Genomic DNA, 23,595 nt, shown 5'->3' with positions numbered 1-23,595 from the left:
CACAAGAGAACTCTCCCCTCTGGCTTCCTGGAACACATGGGCAGTGTGACGAGGGATGCAAACTGAAACAGTTGGGATGGTGATCTGTGGACAGGGTGAGAGACCGCTTCTGGAGAGAATACAGAGCTCTCCCTCACCTTCCTTCATACCATCTAGCTTGACCCATATTTGGCTAACTCTCACACACCTGAAACTATCTGCTTTTCTTAATGTTTGTCACAAACCACCACTATTTAGATTCGTTTTTGTCCTTAGTCAATAGATGCTTGTAAATCGGAGTACTTGGCTGATGCATCTCTTTATGCCATGATGTTGTCCCTACGTTCAGCATGGGCCTTGAGTCTGCATGTCTAGATTCAAATATGACCATAAGAAGTTACTCTAAATGTCAAGCCTGGATATTAATGCCCTTCCATACCCCTGTGATTGGCCCCAGGTGACATTCTAGAGGCTATCCAAACACATTCCACTTAGTAAGTAGCTGCAGCCACCTCTAGTTGGCTTGGGGCCTACTTTTCTCCAAGAAAAGGCCCAAACCTTCTATGCTGTCTAAGCATGATGAGCCAATGATAACCTGTGGGACTGGGTTGGGAGTGGGGCAGAACTCTGGAGTGGGTGTTTTGTGGAGAATCTTCTAAAGCTATTTGTCGACACCCAATATCTTGGTGTTACAAATACCCAAGATGGCAGCCATGCTTCTAAAGGATGACCTCCAGATTGGGAATGAACACAAAGACTTTATAAAAGGAGGAGGCATTTGGAATTGAGGAAAATTGCAAAATATCCTATTGGAAAAAAAAAATCAAAGCAATCTCCAAGATCCAGCAATATCCTGTGGACTAAAAAAAAAAAAAAAAGCCCTGAAGAGAACACAGACCTTTTTCTTTACTAGGCTATTGCTCTCTAATTCCCAGAACTTAGAGAGCCAGAGACCCTTGGCACTAGGTAGCATGGATCAGCGGCACCAGTGTCTTACCTGGCAGGGCCTGATACCCTACTGCTGGATATACCTGGATACCTGACCTGACCACTCACAGGTTCTTCACTAGGCCCTGTGTTATCCACCAGCCAATCAGCTCATGAGCATATGACTTCTCTAGGGCAATGCCCAAGACTGCACTTTATTAAACCTTAATACACCTAGGAAGCCTTCAGATAAGGAATCCTAAACCTTATGAAGAGGGAAGAATGCAGAAGCACGGGAAATTCACCTGTCAATACTGGAAAAAGGAGAATGAAGAAAGCTAAGCTCTCAGATAAAAGTGCAGTTCCTCTGGGGACTCTCTTAAGTCCATCTGCACTCTTCAACCAAACATTCTAGAATCATCTCTTCACACAGCAGATAGACTCATATACCATACATAGTCGTGGACAACAGCAGACATGGTCTCCGCTTTTGTGGTTCTCAGCAGCTAAGTAAGTACCGGGAATAATTATTAAACACTCTGCTTTCATGAAACGGAAGACATGTATCTTGGCCAAGGAGGTTAGGAAAGGCTTCCCTGGGGAAGTAATGTTTAAGATAAGATTTCGGTAAATCAATCTTAACTCTTACAAGGAGGGGAATGAACTGTGCAGAACTGGGGTAAAGAAACACCATGTGCAAAGGCTTGGGGGAGGGGGAGCTTGTCATATTTGTGGAACTGAGAGGCATCACTGCAGATGCAGCAGCTGTGAGAAGACTTGGGGTGGGGAGGCAGGGGGGTGAGGGGAAGCTGGTGGTGGACCACGTGGGGTCTTTAGACAGTCAATCTTCTCTGAGAACAATGGGAGGATGGTGGCCTTTACAAGGCTGAGATGGTACAGTAGGTTTTAAAATGCTTTAAAACTATGTCTTTGGCTGAGGTGTGGAGGACAGGCTGGAGGAATCAGAACTTAGATCGAGGTTCCTGAAATGCAGCCCACAGCTCAGTGACATAGACATCCCACGGGACCCAGGCCCAGTGAAGATGGCAGGATGGAGGGGTGTTTAGCTCTCCGCTTTTAATAAGCTTTCCAACAACTCTAACACAAAGAAAGTCAGAACTGCCGGATTCAGATGCTGATCGCACTGTGAAATGGACCATTTCAAGCTCTGAGCCAATTCAACGTGCAGCAGGTGACCTGGGGGTGGGGGTGGGGCATGGGTGTGGGCGGGCGTTTTTACCTCTTTTATTTTTTCCTTACAAATCTTGTACTGCTTCTTCTGACTGTCTAAGAAAGTTGTCAAATCCTTCTTCTGCTGGGCCAGGATCTGCTGCTGGAACTTCTTCTCATCCGCTGCGGCTACCTTCGCCTGAGAGGACAGAGGTGTCCAAGGTCAGCCTGAGCTTTGCTTGGGACTCAGTTGTCCATGCGTGCCAAGTAATGTCACGCCTGGACACATAATGAAGGAGATCTGAAGATCTACCTTCTGTGGTCCTTCTGCATCTTAAATGACAGGGGTAATATGAAGGTGGACCAGAAATGTGTCGGGGTGTGCGCATGCACATATGTGTGTGGGTGAATGTGGGTGCCAGAGGTCAGTCTCAGGTGTTGTTCTTCAGGGGATACCCACCCCGAATTGTTTATTTATTTATTCACTTATTCATATGTGTGTGTGTGTGTGTGTGTGTGTGTGTGTGTGTGTGTGTGTGTGAATGTGCTGCATTGCATGGGGAAGAGGGGATGCTTGTGCCTGTGTGTGCAGACTCTTGGAGGCCAGAGGGGCACATTGGCTGCCCTGCTCTCTCTACCTTGCTTGTTTGAGACAGTGTTTCTCTCTGAATCTCAAACTAGGCTAGTGCGTAGCAAGCCCTGGTGACCTTGTCTCCCTCCCCACAGCACTGCAGTTAGAGGTGTGCATAAAAGCATGCCCATGGGAGGGCACTGGGGCTTGAATTCAGGTCCTCATGCATGTATGATAACTGCTCTTATTTACTGAGCTACCGTTCTCCCTGACCTCCACCCCTATCCATCACTTTGTTTTTGGAGACAAGGTCTCCCATTGGCCTGAGATTCACTACCCATTAGGCTAAGCCAGCTAGACAGAGGGCCCCAGAAATCCCATCTCCACCTTTTCAGTGATAGTGTTATAGGTATGTGCCTCTATGCCTGGCCCATGATTCCCTTCTAATATTAAACATTTGATAGTAATAGAGGCAGTATCTTGAATCTTTGTCTTATAATTTTATCTTTTTTTGCCTGACAGGGTATGGTGATAAAAGCCAGGAAGGCCTTGAACTTAGATTAGAATCCTCCCGCCCAAGCACTCAAATCCCTGAGATTGCAGGTACATGCCAACACAGAAAGAGAATGCTTTCCAAATTAGTTTATAGGGCTTGAGAGTGAATCTCAAGTGAGCATGCAAGGAGGCCCTGGCTCCATCCCCAGTACTGCCAAGAAATTAACTAAAATAATTAAATTGGTTAAGGACATGGATGAGGAAGAGACCCTTCCTCAGAAAATCCAAATCAAAGACAGATTAAATCTTCACTGTGGCCAGTGGCTGGTGTAGCAGCCACAGCAGGAATGGCCCTTAGCAAAGGGGCTATGTGAGGAGAACTGGCTGTGGCAGGCACAGGACAGATATGAGCTGTGCATAGTCCCTGAAGAAAGTGGCATACTGCTTCCCTTCACTGGTTCCAAGGCCACCGTGGAGGGAGCCATTCTCTCAACTGAAGTCACCTGCTAATTTTGCCTTCTATGGTAGTAATTTCAGGCAGGACCCCAACCCAGAAACAGTGCTCCCCCTCTACTCCCTCCCCCTGCTGACCGCCACTGGCTGAGGCAGGCTAGCGGTGGCAGCATCCGAGTGTGGGCCCCCTCCCACAGCCCGTTTACTGACCTCCTTTTCTATGGTAGCCACTTGCTTCTTGGCCAGCTTCTCCAGCTCGATGGACGAGTTGTTGGCATGCGTCTCCACCTCCTTCTGGAGCTTGAGGCGGTGCTCATCCATCTCTGCCTTCAGCTTGTTCTCCAGGGCGATCAGCTGCTTCTGGTGCTGGCGCCGCATCCGCTTATAACCTGACATCTGTTCCCGCAACTCGTTCTCCTGCTCATGCTCATGGATCTGCCGTGTAACCTGAGGCAGGTGGGGGCACAGAGCTTGGGTCACCATGTGGAACAGAGGTGGCCTTTCAAGGCAGAGCAGAGAGGGCCCCCGTGACATTGGCATCCTCACCAGCCTGTGGCTTCCAAGCCTCCAGATGCTGACCTGGAGGGGGTCTCTGCCGGACAGTGTCAGCCTCAAAAAACATCTCATTTGCTTACCTCTTTTATTCTCATGAGGTAGGTGCTACTGCTCTCATTTAATAAAGAAGTGGAGACTCGAGGGAGGTCATTCATATATTTTTAACAGTCATTCAGATCATATATACAACATCACACACACACACACACACACACACACACACACACACACACACACACAGAATTTTTAAACCCTTTGCCCCATCCCTAAAAGAGCTGCCAACAAATTACAATAATTTTTTCCTAAAAAGGAGAAAGTGTTACTGAGTTTCACAGGACCGCTTGTCCTTAATTCCCTTTCAATTCAATGTCCAGCGAGTCCAAGGCTGCCAGGGGAACTACAGCCTGTTACCTCCTGTCTCCTCTTTTGATCCTTTGGGGATTTTCCAGCCTCCTCCGCTGGCTTCTCGACCTTCCCTTGGAGTTGTCAATCACTTCCTTCTCCTCTCCCCTATTTTAGAAAAGCCCTTGGCTTTCAGCATCGATGCATGGTCTGGTGACTTCCCTGGAGAATGAGCCCCACCCCCACTGCACCCCCAGAACAAGTTTTCTTGGAAAATCCCACACTGCTATTAATGTTCTGCACTGTTTTCATTTTGTGGGTCAAACTGTGTTTCACAGATGGTGCGGTTTGTGCGTCTGCTCTTGTCAGAAGGGTGTCCCTGCACTCTTCACTGGGTCCTTACTACAGAGCAGTAGTTCTCAACCTGTGGGTCATGACCCCATGGAGAAAGCATATCAGATATTTACAGTATAATTCATAACAGTAGCAAAATTACAGTTATAAAGTAGCAACAAAATAATTTTGTGGTTGGGGTCACCACAGTATGAGGGACTGTACTAAAGGGCTGAGGTGGTAGAAAGGTGGAGAACCGCTGCTGTAGAGGGAGGGCTGTCCTGGGATGGACTTTACTCCTTCCTAGCTGAGAGCACTTGTGTTTCATGTGCATGTCTCACTTGCCTCACTTGGAAGGACGGTCCTCTCTAGAACTGAGAGCAGAGGATATTTTAAGACTGACCGACAAAGAATATCACCCTAAAGCCCTCTAGTACTCTGAAAAATGAGTGGCGTGTTTTGTTCCTATAGTCCTGAGTGGTCTCTCTCACTCTCTTTCTTATATTTTGGGCACTGGAAAAGAAACCAAAGGTTTCTAGTGCTAGCCTGTCCTTTATGCAGGCTGGTCTCAAACCCTGCACCCTTCTGTTCTGGTCTTCCACATCCTGGGACGACAGCTTTGCTCTACCATGCCTGGCTCTATATGGGCTGTGTCTGCTCCTCAGCCCTATCTGCTACCTCCCCACCCCCACTCCTGTAAACTTCCTAGCCCAGTGCTGGAGTGGAACACTAGCTGACTTCTTCTTGAGGTTAGGGTGTCCCTATGTAGCCCAGGGAACCTTGACCTTCATAGCAAGCCTCCTGCCTCTGTCTCTCAAGTGCTGGCATTACAAGCCTATCTCACTATACCTAGTTCCATTATTGTTTTCTTAAATGATCTTGGTAGAGGAAAACCAAGAGTAGCTTGGGCTATATGTGTAACTTTCTTTCTTTCTTTCTTTCTTTCTTTCTTTCTTTCTTTCTTTCTTTCTTTCTTTCTTTCTTTCTTTCTTTCTTTTTGTGTGTGTGTGTGTGTGTGTGTAAAACTTTCAATCCCAAATGCTCATATCACACACAAGGACAACTTTAAGAAAGAAAACAAAACAAAACAATTCTGGTCAACAGAGAACATACAGGCCCTTTTGAATTTGGATTTTTTTTTTCCCCACACACAAATATGACACTACAGTGGCTGTTTCCAAGACAACATGTTTTATCCAGATACTTTTTATTTTAGTATTTGCTTTTGTGTGTGTGTGACAGTGGGTGTCTTTCTCTATTGCTCTCCACCTTAGTTTTTGAGGGAGTCTGAAGCTCACCATTTCGGCCAGGCTGGCTCCCCAGCAAGCCCTGGGGATCTTCCAGTGTCCACCTCTCCAGTGTGCTGAGATCACAGGTGCACACTACAGTGCCTGACTTTCACGGTGCTGGGATCTGAGCTCAGCAGCAGGCACTGTACCCACTGAGTCATCTCCTCATCTCTCCGGAATTCCCTCTTTAATGACATTCCCAGAGGGAGGCAGGGCTTACTCTAATGCCACCACGATGCATCCAAACTACACACATGCTGGCCCATGGCTGATATGATGCTCTGAGATAATTACCTTATGCCAGGCCTAATCCTGGACCGGGAGGGAGGTGAGGAGCATTTCCTGTATTACCTAGGGGTGGGTCCCTGCAAACAGGGTGGTCCCACTGCCTGTCTTTTCACACCTGGGTCAAATGTGTGACAAAGACAACGGATGGAGCCCAGCATGCTCTCCTTGTACCGGGCCGACTTCCAGGAGGGCAGCTTTGCTTTTGGATGCTTCCCACAGTCAGGATAATCACCTTTTCAGACTCCAAACACAACCTTCCCTTTGTCACCACCAAACTTTCTGAGTTTCAGATTGTCTTCCTGGGCACATACAGAGACACACCCCCCCCCCCCAAGACAGGGTTTCTGTGTGTAGCCCTGGCTGTCCTGCACTCACTTTGTAGACCAGGCTGGCCTCAAACTCACAGAGGGCTGGGATCACAGGCGTGCACAACTGTGATCCCAGCTTGAGACTTTTTGGTTTGGTTTGTTTGTTGGTTTCTCTGTTTTGACACAGGGTCTTGCTACATAGCTCAGGGTGACCTGTAATTCCCAAGTGGTGGGTTAGCAGGTGTGGGCTACCAAGAGATGCTAAGTTTTATCCTTCCATGCTCAAGGTGGACAGACAAGCTTACACTAAAGTAGGAGCAGTGGACTCACGCGTGAAAGTTAACATGAAATATATTAAACACGTGTTAATGACATTGTGAACCTTATTTCACATTTACACAATTTGCCTGAAGATACGCTGCCTAGTCAGCAGAATTTTGAATAGCTAATGATTTCGTATACTTTATCCGTACTTTGTAATATATGTCCATGTGTGTGGTGGATGATTTGTCAGTGTGGGTGTGTACGCATGCCGGTGTATGCACCTGTCTGTCCCAGTGTGGAGACTGGAGGGGAGGCTCACACTAGCTATCTCTCCTGGATCTCCAGCTACCTTTAGTTTTCGGGACAGGGTCTCTCAGTGAACCAAGGCTCACCAGCTCTGCCAACTGGGATGGCCAAAGAGCTTCATGGATCTGCCGGTCTTTACTGCACCCCCTCCACCCCACATACCCAATACTCCTCAACACACATCCCCCTTGTGTTGAGGTTACAGACACATACCACCAAACCTGGCTTTTTACATGGGTTCTGGGGATTTGAACTCAGGTCCTCATCATTGTAAAGCAGACACATTGTGGACTGAGCCATATCTCCAGCCTGGAGACAGGGCCTCACGGTGTTATCCACACTGGCCTGGGACTCACTATGTAGCCTCATCTGGCCTCAAGCTTGTCACATTCCTGCCCCAGCTTCTCAGGTACCAGGCTCATGGGTGTCATTGCACTTTTGGCCCTGGGGCCTTACCACGAAGCCCTGGCTGAGCCGAGGAACTCACTATGTAGCTCAGGCTGGTCTAACTCATGGAGAGTTCCATGAGTTCCTTCCTCTGCCTTTGCCTCCTGAGTGCTGGGATCACAAGCATGCACCACCAAGCCTGATGAGAGAGCACATTTAACAACGCAATTGCCCACTGGCAGCTTGTGGGTTTTAAGGGGAAATATGACAGAATACAGGCTTAGCATGAATGAAGCCCTGGCTTCCGTACTCAGCACCCCGCGCACACACACACACACACTAAAAAAGGATTAAGTATATTCCCCCTGAGTCCTGTCATCTGGCATGTTCTTTAGACTGAGCTATACTCCCTGTCCACATATAATTTCTTAGTCAGAGTTACTGCCCATCTCACATACCTGGAATACATACACTGTAATGAATAAATATCAGCTAATGAGCCTGAATCACCTTCTAAAGGAAGTTCACAGTTGTTCAATGCTACCCTGTTTAATCCTGGGAAGATCTGGTTCTGAAGCCTACCATGTGCAAGCACAAAGGCTGACATGCAGCCTACTGAACAACAGGCTCTTGAGTGATCCAAGCTCATGAACAGGATTAACTCTTCCTAAGGCGCAAAACAGTGCATATGGTAGAGGTGGTCACCTCAGAGCTGAACGTCAATAAACTGCCAGCAAGTTCTCAGAGAGGACATGGTAAGATTCACGTTGGCTGAAGAGACCTGACTCGACACCCTTCAGAACACCAAAGGAAAAGGTGTTGTAAGTTCTTCAATAACAGTCATGAGAGATACCAGGAGATTTCTGTCTTCTGTTTCTCTCCCCCGCCCCTGTCTCTTCCCTCCACCCCCGCAAAAAAAATTCAGAGTAACTGACATACACACTTTTTAAAAGAGAGCTAGGATCTCATTCTGTAGCCCAAGCTGACCTTGAACTTGAGCTCTTCATGACTCTGCTTCCCATGTGGTGGCATCACAGGTGCGCACTACCACACCCAGCTAAAATGCACACTTCTCAATCCAAATCTTCATGTGGCGGTGGCTGGAGAGACCTCGATCATTCACTCGTTCATCTAATATGTGTTTATGGAGTGAGTGGCCCTGTGGGTTGGGCATATTGATTGACAGCACAGGTGAAAGCAACTGGTATCAGCAACTCGCTGAGTGAGTGAAGAAGACAGGTGATGGTGAGAAGTATGCAAAGTTCATGTGTGTGCGTGCCTGTATATATGGAGGCTACAGGTCAACACTAGGTGTCATTCTCAACGTTCTCCACCTTGTTTTGGGAGGATGAACTCATTAATTAAGCTAGGCTGGCCGGCCAATGAGCACCAAGGATCTGCCTGTTCCTATTCCAGACCCTGCCCTTCCCTCCCATCTGGAGAACTAGGGCTACAGATACACACAGTCACAGCTGGCTATTCACACAGGTGAACTGCACTGACTGTCACCTCCCCAGCTCCAGCAGTTGCCATGTATCGATAACACATCCTCCGTGCACTGTCATGGAGGGCACACTTTCAAACTCTCTCTCTGATAAGCACTGGGCTCTTGAGAGGCGACACAGGAGGGCTTCGTGCTAAGGCAGAAACATTTTTCTACTTATGGACCACACTCATTCAGATGTCACATGGTGAGCTCAACAGTCAGACTGCACTTCTAAAATTCCAAAGGCATAGCCCCCCTTTTATAAGTTTTTCTCCTCGTTCTGGTAAGGCCAAATAAGAAAATCTGCACTATGAGGACAGAACCACAGTTTCTCTTCCACGTTTTTCTGACCTCAAACTAAGATTTCTCTCATGCTCGTTCCCTAATGTGTGGTCCGTAACGAACTTACTCGTGCAGGTGGGCCATTTCTTTCTTTAAGAGATAACGAATGAGCCATCTGGTAGACCCCATGACCTTGGTGTACTGTGGAAACTACCAGGGATCCAGAATATCACATATAAGAGGAAGTGACATCAAACATGGAAACAACCAGAACTGGTCTCCTGGGTCAGCAGCAAAAAATGGAAACAGAGGGCATTCCATTTGCCAGTTGTCAGAACTCAAGGAAGGTGCACCTCAAAGGGCCAAAGACTCGGAGAGACGATCCTGAAGAATGATTAAACTGCTTTCCTCTAGGCAACAGATCAGCTTGATCCACACTTCCTTACGGAAAAGGTAGACACCATGATGTTCTCTTCTTTTTCCTAAGTCTACATGAGGCTGATGAAGGTTGCTCATGGGAGGTTCTAAAGAAGAAGCCATATTCAAAAGCTTCCTCAGGGCCTGCCTTTCCTTTGTTCCACATGCAATGGGGCAGCAGTGTGTGGAACCTAGAACTCACTGTTTTGAGGTTACCCAGAGAAGCATGCCCCCAGTAGCAAGAGCAAATAGTTCATGGCCTTCATGCACCTCATACAGAGACACGACATAGAGAGCTATGCCAAGAGCAAGCCACGTCCCGCTAGGGTCTCCTTTAGGTTTGCATAGAAAAGGTGGGTTCATGAGACACAGCTGAGAAGTTGGGAATGTTGGTTTGCAAGTCAGGTGAAAAATGTTCTCGTCTTTTATTGAGCTCATAATGGAAATGTGAGGTTGTGTATTTCTTTGCTCTTTGCTGATCACCTTTAGAGCTCTCTGTGGCTCATCAGCAACTCTACAGGAAGGAAAACCATAGAGAAAGGCTACAACCCAAACCAACCAATAAACAATGGTTGACACATCAACCAACACAACTAGTATTGCCATCAGCTCTTGGTTTTGACCAGTGGCTTGACTCCTGATGATAGGATCCCCCACTGTCCTGTAGCCTTGCACTTAATTTAATGCTTTTTACACTATGTTAGTCAGTTTCACTTGAAGTAGGATCCATTAAAAAAAAAAAAAGGGACATGTGATCCATTTTCTAAAATTACACCCTTCTTTCCAATATTCTAGTGTCATGGCTTGAACAGTCCTTGGGTCTAGTGTTCGAGACCATGTATTGAGGAGTAGGACTGAAGTGCTTGATAACATACATGAAAATAGCCAATAGTTAGAGCATCCCAAATGGGACACAGGTGCAACCATCCAAACCCATACTCCATTCTTCCCTTCATTCATTTATTTTTTCCCTCGAAAATTACCAGGTACTCAGAAGAGCGTCCAAGGATACTATCATGACTCCCAAGGCATGCCATCAGGAGAGGCTGTACCGTAAAACAACTGATTTCCGTGCCTGGAGCGCCAGCTGCTGCCCCACCCAAACCCGGGCTACTCCGCTTCTAACTCAGCACTGGAGCAGAGACCTTTTGACAAATCAGAACGTCCACCAGAGAGCCGGAGCCCATGGTTCCCTGCATGGGAGTGGGGTGGGGCCACTCGGAAGCCTGTAGGATTCTGAGTGCTTCTGAAGGCTCTGCCTGTAGCCTGAAGTGGCCTAGCAGGGGAGCAGCTTCTATTAGCCACCAAGAGGAAGGCTGTGATGGCTGAAGCCCATGCTGAGCAGCCCTGGTGGGAGTTTTCAGAGGCCGGCATGAGACTATTCTGGCTGTAGTAATAAAGGGAGGGAGGAGAGAGTCATGAATATATGATGTGGGAAGGAGGAGGGTGTGGCCTGAGGGAAAGCAGAGAACCTGTCCCACAATGGAGAAACTGCTGGGCTAAGGTCCGCCTCCCTGCAGCGCCTGCTCCCCATGGCTTCCGTTCTCACTCCTGGAGAGCAGGTGGGGGTTAAAGGGACAAGCCCCACCAGAGCCTGTGGTGAGTAGTCACAGCTTTCTTGTCAGACAGACGTCGTGGCGTGCAGGCCACTACTGACAGCCCCACCATATTCCATTGGCTTCCCAGGCTTGTTTGTGAGAGGCTCGCCATGCCCGAGCAGCTACAGAGTGGACATTTTGAGATCTCCCTCCCACGGTGGGGCATTCCTTTCAGATGAAAAATTGCCCATTAAAGAGGTTACAGAAACTTCAACATGAAGGAACTCGGGAGTTGGGGATCTTTACGAGCAGACTACATTAAACTGGGAGATTTTTTTTTTTCTCCACATGGAATAGGCATGAGCAATAGATTACTGCTTCCATCTCCATTTTCCTTCTATTTGCTCTTTCAAAGATTATAATTCCTTCTAAATTTCAAACATCACTGGAGGCTTTAAAAAAAAAAAAAGGACTTGGCAGGGTAGGGGGATAAAAGTAGAAATCACGTTTGAAAATAGGACAAGAAAAACGCTTATTTCTGGGTCGGCCTCGGATGATGTCATCATGGGTTCTGGATGTAACGGCCAAGCAGTGTACAGTAACCCTTCCTGCTCATGTGACCTCTAACATCCATTTGGGCAAAACAACTAATATTTCAATAATTTTCCTGGCTGAGGAGTGAGATTTGGGTGGAAAAGCTAAAACAGAGTTGCAAACGCTAAGGATGAAAAGGGGGGAGAGAGAGAGAGAGGGAGAGAGGGAGAGGATGTGTGGGAGCGCGCACGCGCACGCGTGGGGGGCCAAGGGGAGGAGGCATGAAAACTAAGTCTTCCTGCGCACACCCCTTTTGCTACTACAAGGGCACCCGGCAATCACATTTGCAGTAGTAAAAATGCTGAGGAATCCGACGGCCCCTCGGCTCCCACAGCCGCTGCCAGCCTCTTCTACAAAGCCCTCCTCGCTTTATGGCCACCAGGAAATTCTTCAGGGGTTAAATGGGGGAAGCTCGGCCACTACCACTGTTGCAATAAATAAATGAATGAACCAGAACGAACTGGCGGACTAGCCCTGGGAAGGAAGTGTCTGGTTTGTCTACAATTCCAGATGGGAGCCGGCAACCATATATACATACGTATATATACATTTTAAGTCGAGTTTTACCTTTTGATGTGTGTGTGTACATCATAGAGACACACATGCACCTATATAAAAAGAAGCATAGTGCCCTGCACACACACACATCCATACCTTGAAAAATATTTTTAGCATTATTTATTTCTATGAAAACACAGATCGCTTAGAAAAAATTTGGTCATGCCAGCAACTCACCTCAAAGCCTTATATTTTGCATATACAGCATATACACACACACACTCACACAACACACACAAAGGTTTTTTTTTTTTTTTTTTCCCTATGTCATAGACAATGCTAAATATCTGAGACCAGGTTGCTATGCCAACAGATATTTTTTTTTTTTTTCTAAAATGAATAAAATTATTTGGAGGGAGACAACATCCCTGGCTCCTTTTCCTCCCATCCATGAAGCCGAAGGAGGCCCAGGGAGGGCCAGAGGCTGCCAGACAGGGAGGAGGGGAAGGCAGGGAAGGTGGGTTGGGGAGTATCAGCTTACCAAAGACGCGGATTTGATCGTGGCAAAGCGCTCTCGGTTCCGATAGTGGAGGGCCTGGCTCTGAACTGACTGGGTAGGCCGCGGCTCAGGCCTGGGATCGCCGTGGCCCGCCTCATCCCTTACGAATACATGATCCTGCAGAAATGGATGAAGAGAAGGAGAAAGTCCAGCTGCGCTCTTTCCTCGCCGGCTGCCTCTCTCTCACCCCTCTTTCTGAACAAGCACCGCTGTTTGAAATGCATAGTTCAGCTCTCTGCTAGTCCCCGCAGCTCCCACGGTATAAAATGAATAAGCAACACATTGCAGCCTTCAGTTAGGAGTGTCAGCTGATCGCTAGCGGGATGCCTTCTGAGTCCCTGGCAGGCTTTTTTTCCCCCTTTACCTCCGGAATTACATATATGCAAAAGCAAAAAGGAAGAGGAGAGAGAATGGCGCGGACGGGTGCCTCAGAGCAGTCTGCTTAAAACGCGGTGACCAGATAATTCCTTTAAAAATGTCATGTCCATGTCTGGCGGGGAGGATGCTGGTAGCTTTTAACATAAAAGCGAGCCTCCGCCTCATTCCCTTGAAAGAGCTGCGTTGTCAATTGAATTGGATCTGTGAGCTGGTCGGTGGGGTCATCCTTCTTCTGGGGGGTGGGGGGATCAGGGGAGGCTTGTGTCAAGCCGCCTCTCCGTCTTGTGCTGGGAAGATTCGGCAGTCACTGAGGGATCCTGCTTTCCAGTCATGATCGTACACAGTTCTAGCACCTTCTCTCTACAGCTTCTGAAAGGATTTTTTTTTTTTTTTTTTTTAGATTTAAAGAGACAGGCGTACAATTCCAAACCAAATGATACTTTCACAAATGGTCCCTCAACTCAGCATCGGTATGCCAGGAGACTGAGTGAGGCTGGGATTTAATGTCCTTGACTGCTTTCCTGAGTCCTATGCTTCCTTGATGGCCAAAGATGATTAATCTCATTCTAATGCCCCGTGGGAAAAAAATAATATGCCCTGGATGAATGATAATGGATGTTCCTTAAAGGCAACTGGAATGACTTTTAAAGGAAAACTGTTTTCAGAAGACCATGACTGCTCTGTACAAAATGAGATGGTCAGTCAGTGGGGAGTGCTAACCCTTTGGAAAATTAAAAAGACACCCCCCATAATACTCTGACAATTTATAGCTCAAAACCATGTTTAGTGGTGGGGGATTTTTAAGTAGCACATGCTCAGACGGGGAAGGAGAAATCAATTTCCTATTCCCCAGGGTTTGAGGAGAAACCATTTGTTTGCATTTTCTCCAGGAGTACCTGAAATTTTAAAAAACATATAATTGCCCTTTCCTTCATTACAAAACAAGGACCGGAGAGATTTAGAAAATACGAAATTACATCATTTATCTGAAGTTAAAAAAAATCAAAACTTGTAGATTTTTTTTTTTTTTTGAGGGAAATAAAATGTTATAACCAGGTTTTGATGTAAAAGCCGCAACCCTAGATTAAATTTATTATAGCACTGTTCCCTTTTGTAAATCTTAAGTGTTTTGATATGTAGGGGAAGTGTTTCCTCTTAGATCTGTATTTAGACTTTTCCCCATTTCTATATTGGAGTTCAAATAATGAAAAAGATCTTTATATTTTAAAATCACATTTTAGCATGTGTGTGTGCGCGCGCGTGCGTGCCTGTGTATGTGTACCATAGCACACACATGGAGGTCAGAAGACAACTTTTGGAAGTTCGTCCTCTCCTTCCATCATGTGGGTCTCGGGTATCTAACTCCAGTTTGGCGGCAGGCCCCTCTATCCGTGAGCCATCTTGAAGGCCTGAGAGCTCTGTAGTAAATTTGTCGGCTTTCTACCATCAGATTCAGATGGTCTGAAGCTGTGTTGGCAGGTGAACTGGCCACTAGCCACAGGAGGCTATTTTAATTTAAATGAATTAAAAAGAACTAAAATGTAACAGCCAGTTCCTGACTCACCCCAGCTACAACTCAAGTTGCCATCCCCTGTGGCCAGGGTTGGGGGACTTAGACTCAGAGCACGGCTGCCTCTGCACAGGCTGAGGTGGGACCTTGCTGGAGGGTAAAAACGAATTTCGTAAGCCCGGAGGATGGTATATCCGGTGAAGCTTTTCCTGAGCAAGCCTGATGACCTGAGTTCAAGCCTCAGAATCCACATAAAGGTGGAAGGAGAGAGCCAACCCCCACCAAGCTGACCTCTGGCCACCATGTGTGCCGTGGCATGCGTGTGCCCCTCTGTCATATACACATGTGCAATGATAATAAATGAAAAGTGATGCAGTTCTTGAGCTGGGTGAGGTTGTGTGCAGCTATACGGCCCCACCTGCCCCGCCCCCAACACACACACATGCAGCCTGTTCCCTGCACCTAAGGAGGCAGAGAGGTTGCCAAGTTTGCAGTCACTGTGGTCATTACAATGAAAGCTTACCTTTCCCCCTTCCCCCAATAATTAAAACAATCTTTAATATGTGTATTTTGAAAAACTACTTGAAGGATCATTTTAAAGTATTTTGTAATCTGAACTTGTGGCACAGAGAAAAAAAAAAAGGGCTTGGTGTGTGACTGGGACCCTGCTTTGGGCCTAAGGTTCTCAAGAGGTCCTCATCTCATCACTGGGCATTCATTCACTAATGAAGCAACATCTAAACCTGAACTTACTTAACCCAGCCGCTTCAGAAAGTCTTGAGACTTTTAAATGCCAGCATCACTGCAGACACACGAGGTCTGGGGCTCTGAGTCATGACTTTGGTGAGAATTATGCAGGTTCACTGAGAGGGGACCTGGCAGAAGTGGTGGCGGGCAGTCACATTTCAATAGGTGGTGACTTCATTTGCAAAGGCAGCCTGTGGCACAGGAGGCCACAGTGCTCACACCACAAAGCCACATGAAAACCTTCCACTCACACCCGTAAGTAATAAAAACCAGATCCTTGGCCGTGGCGATGTGTATACACCTTTAACTCCAGCACTCAGGAAGCCGAGGTGACAGGGTAGATTGGGGCTAGCCTGGGCTACATAGTAAGCCTCTGCCTCAAAAACAAACAAAACAACACAAGGAAAAAAAAAAAAAATAAAAAAAAAAAGAACAAAACCTCAACCAAACAAGCAAAGTTATGAATATTTTAGGTTTAGAACCCTGATTATCAAATTAAAAGTCACTGATGTTTTCTAGGTGCATTACATGTGTGGAAATTGGAATACACTCAGAAGGTTAAAATCTGACATCACTTTTATTGCACTGACACATTAAGTACCTCATTAAGGTATGTATAGAAGATGCTGCACACAAGCCAGGCAGTGTGATGCACAACTTTAGTTCCAGTGCTCGAGAAGCAGACAGGTGGATCTCTGAGTTTGAGGCCAGCCTGGTCTATAGAGCCAGTTTCAGGATAGCTAGGGCTACACAGTGAAAACCTGTCCAAAAAAAAACTAACAACCAACCAAACAAACAAAAATTGCTGCCGACAGTGTGAGACCTGCCTCAGAAAAACAAACAAACAAACAAACAAACAAACAAACCTAAGCCACCATTTTAATACTTGGTTCAAAGACAGATCCAAACTTTTGACCAAACAGGTAAAATTAATAATGTAAGTCTTTGTTTTACCCTTTTTTCCTTTTTAAAAATTACATTTATTTATTTATGTGTGTGTATATCTGATTACATGTGTGTGTCACTGCTCCCCACTGTTTTTCTTTTCATAAGAGAAGTCTTCGATTTGCTGGGCAGTTTTGCTCCAGCAACAAGACGGGGCTGAACGTCAGTCGAACAGTGGACACACCCATTTCCAGTGCATCTGTGAAGTAAGTCTACTTGTTTTATATTTTATGAATGTTCAATCTCGTTGCATTAAAACAGGCTGAAAGCTGGGTTGTGGTGGTGGCACATGCCTTTATTCCCGGTACTTGGAAGGCAGAGGAAGGTAGATCGTTGTGAGTTCCAGGCCAGTATGGTCTACAGAGAGAGTTCCAGGACAGCCAGAGCTGTTATATAGAGAAACTCTGTCTCAAAAAAACCAAACCAAAAACCAACTCCTCTCGGCCCCCCTACAGAAAAAATCCAGGCTGATGTTCCCAAATCGACTTAATGACTTAACGAACAATTTAAAAACAAGGAAAATGTGGCTTGAGACCTGAAACCCAAACACAATGATGTGCCATGTTCCTTGGACATTGTCCCTTCAAGTCACAGACCCTTAGAGTCTAGCCTCTGTATCTGAGTGGTTGTCTCACAGTTTCTGAGCTGGGCATGGTTTAGAACTAGCCATGCAGAGGGTCAGCTGACATAGGGAGCAGGAAACGCCTGTTACCCACCCAGGAGGACTGAAGGGCTGACATCTCCAAAGAAGGGTTTTATGACATGAAGAACAGATGTCACACTGCATCCTGCTAAGAACAGACACGTGTCCTGGTGAGGGTTTATCTTTAAATATTAACCTCAGGGCTGGTGAAACGGGCTCAGTGGGTATGGTGCTTGTTTCACAGTCCCAAAACTTGCACTTGATCCCCAGAATTCACTTGGTGGAAGGAGAGAACCCACTCCCGTGGCTTGCCCTTTGACTGCCACAGGTATACTGTGGCTAATGCACACATACACATGTGCATGCACACGGAGTAAATAAAATGTAGTGAAATATTATCATTCGGCAACACATAAAGTGGTCCCTTGAAATTTCAGCGGGATTAGGGAACCATTGTAAGTCCATGTATTTTAATCTGGCAAATCTACAGTGTGTGCTCATTGTAAAATACAACGGAAATATTTCCTCAGACTAAAAAAAAACTGCTGATGGACTGTGGGCAGAACTCCAGCTACGGCCTGCTCGGTGCCCTCTGTTAATATACGCAGTAAATTTGTTTCTCTTTAAATTACATTGTTTATACAAGACTTTTTTGGGAACAGGGGTCTTGCTTTGTAGCCTAGGCTGGCTTGAATCCATGCTGCCTCAGCATCCTGAGTGCTAAGATTACAGGCAGGTGATACCATGGCCTGATAAAAAGAATTACATGTTTACATAATAGAGTGTGTCATATCACACTAGAGAACCAAACTTACGTCCTGGCTTGGGTCATGTGTGTGCATGCTCATGCATGTGTTTGTGTGTGTGTGAGCTTGCATGTGTGTATATAGAGGACAGAGGTGGACAGTGTTGTCTTCTGTTGTTTCCAACCTTGTTCTTTGAGGCAGGGTCTCTCACTGAACTTGAAGCTTTGATGGGCTGGCCAGCAGACAGACAGCTGTCTCCTGTCTGTGCCTAGTACTGCTGGGATCACAGGTGTATTCTGGGGATGGAACCCAGCCTGGTGCATGCTCACTCCCAGGACACTGCTTTTATTTAGACTGAAGCTCCACCCAAGGCTGGAATGCTTTGTGGTCACCTCTCTATGTTGTATATGAATGTAGCAGTGACCTTGATCCCTCTTCCTCTGGACTGCCATGTGGGCTGGCTTCACTTTTACCAGACTGTTGCACCCGTCTCCCTGGCACCTGGCCTGAGGTGTGGCACGTAGTAGGCACCTGGGAGTCGATGGCTCAATAATGTCAGGAGGAGAGGTCTGAGGTGACTGTGAGGGTATGATGTTTTCTCTTGGGTTATTTAACAGAGTTTATGATTGTATTGCACCAAAGCCTGCTGCTCTGTTCTACAAGAAAGCTGTGAAATAGTGACATGCGTGGCACATCCCACCCACGGGAGCGAAACCCAAACCAGCTGCTGTCTGGCTTGAACCTTGTATAGACACCCTCACTGGCCTGTCTGTGGGTGAAGAGCCAACAAACTCATTGCCCTCCTTTGCTTTGCTCATTTCAAAATTACCTTTCTCTCTCTCTCTCTCTCTCTCTCTCTCTCTTTCTTTTTGAGAGAGGGTCTGTCTTTGCAGCTCTGGCTGGCCTGGAACTTGATATGTAGAGCAGGTTGCCTTCAAACTCACAGAGATCCACTGGCCTCAGCCTCCCCAGTGCTGGGATTAAAGGTGGGCAGCACCATTCCTGGCTTCACTTCAAAGCTATTAAATGACCCTTGAAGTGGGTATAGTTACCCCAACCTGAGGCTGCTAGATGGAGCTGGATGAGAAGCATAGACCTGAACCAGGAAGTTAGGGAGAAAAGACAGCATGGAGCAGGAGCTGAGGACAGCCTGGATGGCAGGAGCTGAGGACAGCATGAATAGCAGGGTGCTCCATGCTGCTGGTCTGCACTGTCTTTGCTGAATGTGAGTGGAAGCAGCAAAGAGTCTGGGCATCTGTACAGGCCCCGGGGGCAAATGCACCAAGGACACCCTACCCCCTCAAGGACTTTTCTTCCTGCCACAAAATTGGGGATAGACAGGCTCCGGTTTTCAGAGAAGGCAACAGGGCTGGTGAGATGGCTCAGCAGGTAAAGGGGCTTGCTGCTAAGCCTGATGACCTGAGTTCTACTCCTGGGCCCCACATACTTGTTGGAGAGAACTAGCAGAAAGTTGTCCTTTCTCCTCAGCACAGGTGTTTTTAGTGTGCAGTGCATGAGTGCACACGTACACAGACACACAGGCATACACACATTAAATGTCACAGAAGTGAGTTTAGACCCATGACCTACACACACAAACACACACACATTTAAATTTAGGTTCTACATGGGACACAAAAGAATACTGTAGTGACAAATATGGGTAAAAATGCCATAATTAGATCCATTACTTTGCATGATAAAATGTCATTAAGGGAACATAAGGGCAGGATATTCTAAAAAAAAAATAATAAATTACTTGAGGTGACACAAATGTTCTCTTGATCAGTAAACACCTTTTAAATTTTGAGTTTTTCGATTGTATTATAAACAGTTGAGAGGATTGGAGCTCATAGTTTTAACAGTCCATGTTAAGTCTGAAAATCATTTGCACACGTGCAAATAGATGTGCATGTATAAATAATGAAACTATAATCAGAGTACATGCAGGTATTTTTAAGTTTGATAGGATGGTCATCTTCCAAGGTGGTAGGTGGGTCATGTTTTGGCCTGCTGGCCACGACCAAGTGTGGTGTAGGGTGGGAATCTGTTTTGCGGCTGTGAGTGGTGTGGTGTGGACACTGCTTGTACGCGGCTGGCAAGCATGTTATTGCATTCTTATGTGCTGGTGGACAAGCTCCCCTCCGCTAACTCAAGCCTCAGGGGCAATAGACTGGAGGAATGGAGCCCTCCGGTTCCCACACCTGCCCAGCTATTGACTATCTGGTTGTCAGTCTGTCACTGAGTCACTCCCTTCGTCTGTAATTGTTGACTACACTGTCCCAGAAAGCCTTCCAGGTACTGGGAGATTTTACGTTCTACTCATGGGATCATGGGCAACTACTATATTATATATGTGGGTATGTTTTAAAGATTAAAAAAATTCCTATGTGTATGTGTGTGTGCTGGTGCCAGAAGCCAGACGAGGTTGTCCAATGTCCTGATTTCCTGGAACTGGGCATGTGTATATACATATGTATACATTGAAATATAACATAATAACATATAATTATACATTTTACCTATTTGATTTTCTGGTGCTAGGGATTGATCCCAGGACCTTGCACATGCAAGGCATCCCAAGCTCTCTGTCTTATTCTTTTGAAACTTATTTATTTATGCGTGTTTGCTTGCGTGAGTTTTGTGCACCCATGTATGTGCAGGTGTTCTTAATGGCCAGGTGGTCCGATCTCCCGAAGCTGGAGTTACATTTGGTTATGAGCTGTGTCATGGGGTGCTGGGAGCTAAAGCCAGTCCTCTGCAAGAGCAGCCAGTGCTCTTGGCTGCTGAGCACTCTCAGGGCCCTTGTTTATTGCTGAGACAGGGTCTCCCTGTGCAGCCAGGCAGGACTTGAACCCGTTTCCCTGTGGTCACAGTCCCTTGGATGGCAGAGGAATGATGAGCTTCTGCTGCCAAACCTGGCCCATAATATGATTTTATATAGTGACAGATACTAAAGAAGAAAACATTCAGGATAGTGAAATAGTGATTAGAACGAAAGTTGTGCAGTGGCTTTTCTGAGACTGTGGGTATAACCCAGGCAGACTGGGGACTGGTGCAAAATTACACCGTTGAGTTCTTCGGTCTCTGTGGTTTTATGTGGGAGCTAAGCCCACTGTGAGGGAGTGCTGCTGGAGCACACTCTTCCTCGCTGCCCATATTTAATGACCCAAGAGGGAAGAAGCATCAAGACATAGCTATTTCTGTCCCGCTGGGACATGGCTACCTGTGGAGTTGGCTAAGGTACCCAGAGGGCCTGTGCCTCAGGTCAACTTCTTCGGGCTACTTGTTCTTCTCTCTCCCATAGGCACCATTCCAGGGGGACTTCAGAACAGTAAAACCAAAAACCCAGGTGCTAGAGGGTGGTTAAGAGCACTTATTGTGGGCTGGAGAGATGGCTCAGCGGTTAAGAGCACTGACTGTTCTTTCAGAGGACTCAGCTTCAAATCCCAGCTCACACATGGTAGCTCACAACTATCTGCACCTCCAAGATCTCACCCTGCCACACACATGCATGCAGGCAAAACACCAGTGCACACAAAAGGAAAGTAAATAAATAAAAAGAGAGAGAGAGTACCTATTGCTTTTGCAGAGGACCTGGGTTTGGTTCAGTTCACAGCTACCTGTACTCTGGCTCCAGGGGCCCTGATGCCCTCTTCTGGCCTCTGAGGGGTACCTGAATACACGTGCTACATTTATCCAGCCTCATACCTATACATGTAAATGACCATAAATTAAGCAGACACAAGATAAAGATCCTGTCTTGTCTCTGCTTCCTGGAAAGTGTAGCCAGGCACTGAAATGTCAGACCCTTTGTGTGGTACAGTGTTTCCATCTTCGTGGGGAGGGGACCACTTGGGTAGTGCTTCTAGAAAAATCCCTTTACGGGGAAATCTCAGATGGACTGCACATACCCACCACAAGACAGAGAAGCACATGTGTCCTGGCTAGGGTGGCTGTGAGGGTGGCTGCCATCAAGATTATGGAAACATAAGCTGGAGAAGACACTCTCTGGTGGAGCCCTTGTCACCATGTGCATCTCACCCTGAGCTATCTCTCCAGCAGCCCAAAAGAGCCTTTCTAATGCTTTCCTTTGTTCTCTATAGTCATGGGGTCCAAGATGACAGAAAACAGGCAAGAGCTGTCAGCACCTAGGAATAAAAAGCTTTCTATTGTTTTATTGTTTACATTTTTATTTAATTTATGCCTCTCCCCTCCCTGTATGTGCACATATGCCACAGCGTGTCGGTCAGAAGGCACCATGTGAACGTGGGGTCTCTCCTATCTTGGGGGTTGAACTCAGGTTTGTCAGGAGGTTGTCAGGTTTGGCAAAAAAAAATACCTCTATCCATTGAACTGTCTTCCTGACCCCTAATTTCTTTTCTGTACTTTAAATACATAACCATTTGCCTCTAATGCAAAGAGGCGAGCTAGAATTGAGCCAAAAGGCTTTCTATATCTGCCGGATATCACCTGTTTCCTTAAACTTCCTGATCCCCAGACCCTGATGTCGTTGAGGTTTGTTGTGCGTCCATTATCCAGGCTCTGACATCCCTGACCTTTGTGCTGTACCTTGCAGTGCAATGCTCCTCCTGCCCCACGGACTTTGCACTTGTTGCTCTTGGATTCACTCCCATCTCTCATCGTAAGCTACGTGACTTCCATCTGTCTGTGAAATCTCATCTAAAATGTCATCCTGAGCCAACTTTTCATTCTTCCCTGGTAGATCAAGCCTTCCTGTTACCTACAGCAAATTTCATAAGAACACACAGATGGCTCAGATATTTAAAAAGAAAAAAAAATTACAAGGGGGTGGGGGCGCTGAAGAGATGGCTTGGAGGTTAAGAGCACTTGCTGCTTTTGCAGAGGACACTGATTCAGTTCCCATCACCCACAACCACCAAGTAACTCCAGTTCCTAGAGGATCAGACACCATCTTCTGGCATCCATGGGTAGTATATGCATGATCTGTCTATCTATCTATCTATCTATCTATCTATCTATCTATCTATCTATCTCAGATATATGTAGGTATATATATATATGTTGTATTTATATATATATGCCATATATGTATACCATATACGTATGAATATATATGTGTGTATGTATATATATGTAGTATATGAGTGTATATGTATATGTGGTATATGTATAATGCTACATATATATATATACATACACATATATATTCATAAATATGAAATAAAAATAAATACTTAAAAAATGACAAGTGATCTTTATAACTTCACACTGTGGAATGTTTACCGCAAGCCAAAGCAAGAGCTTTGAAGTAAGCATTATCTTTTTTCATAAAGAGTTTTAACTAATGTTAAGGATTGTATAGAATGGGCATTCTGCCGCTTAGGTTTTTCATCACCATGACACAAGCGAGGGTCATCTGGGAAGAGGAAACATAATTGGCAAACTGCCTCCATCAGACTGGCCTGTGGACAAGTCTGTGGCACATTTTCTTGGTTAATGATTGATGTGTTAGGGCCCAGGTCCCTGTGAGTGGTGCCAGTCCTGGGCAGGTGGTCCTGGGTGCTTCAAGAAAGCAGGCTGAGCCAGCGTAGTCGTGCACA

General features: G+C 46.3%; 1 protein-coding gene across 2 annotated transcripts in view; it reads right to left on the bottom strand.

Annotated features, from left to right (window-relative positions):
* Taok3 (TAO kinase 3) overlaps window positions 1-23,595 on the bottom strand; it is a 168,492-nt gene that overhangs the window by 22,079 nt on the left and 122,818 nt on the right. For both annotated transcript variants that reach the window (XM_055605744.1, XM_055605745.1), the window contains 3 exons: window positions 13,024-13,158; window positions 3,806-4,042; window positions 2,147-2,275 (listed from right to left, as the gene is read on the bottom strand). In XM_055605744.1, the coding sequence (XP_055461719.1) occupies window positions 2,147-2,275; window positions 3,806-4,042; window positions 13,024-13,158 (501 nt within the window). The remainder of the gene's footprint in view (window positions 1-2,146; window positions 2,276-3,805; window positions 4,043-13,023; window positions 13,159-23,595) is intronic.

This window comes from Psammomys obesus, unplaced genomic scaffold (genome assembly GCF_907164565.1).
Source record: "Psammomys obesus unplaced genomic scaffold, mPsaObe1.curated_primary_1811, whole genome shotgun sequence".
NCBI classification, from domain to species: domain Eukaryota; kingdom Metazoa; phylum Chordata; class Mammalia; order Rodentia; family Muridae; genus Psammomys; species Psammomys obesus.
The sequence above is the reverse complement of the archived record's forward strand: the minus strand, read 5'-3'. Positions and strand labels throughout refer to the sequence as shown.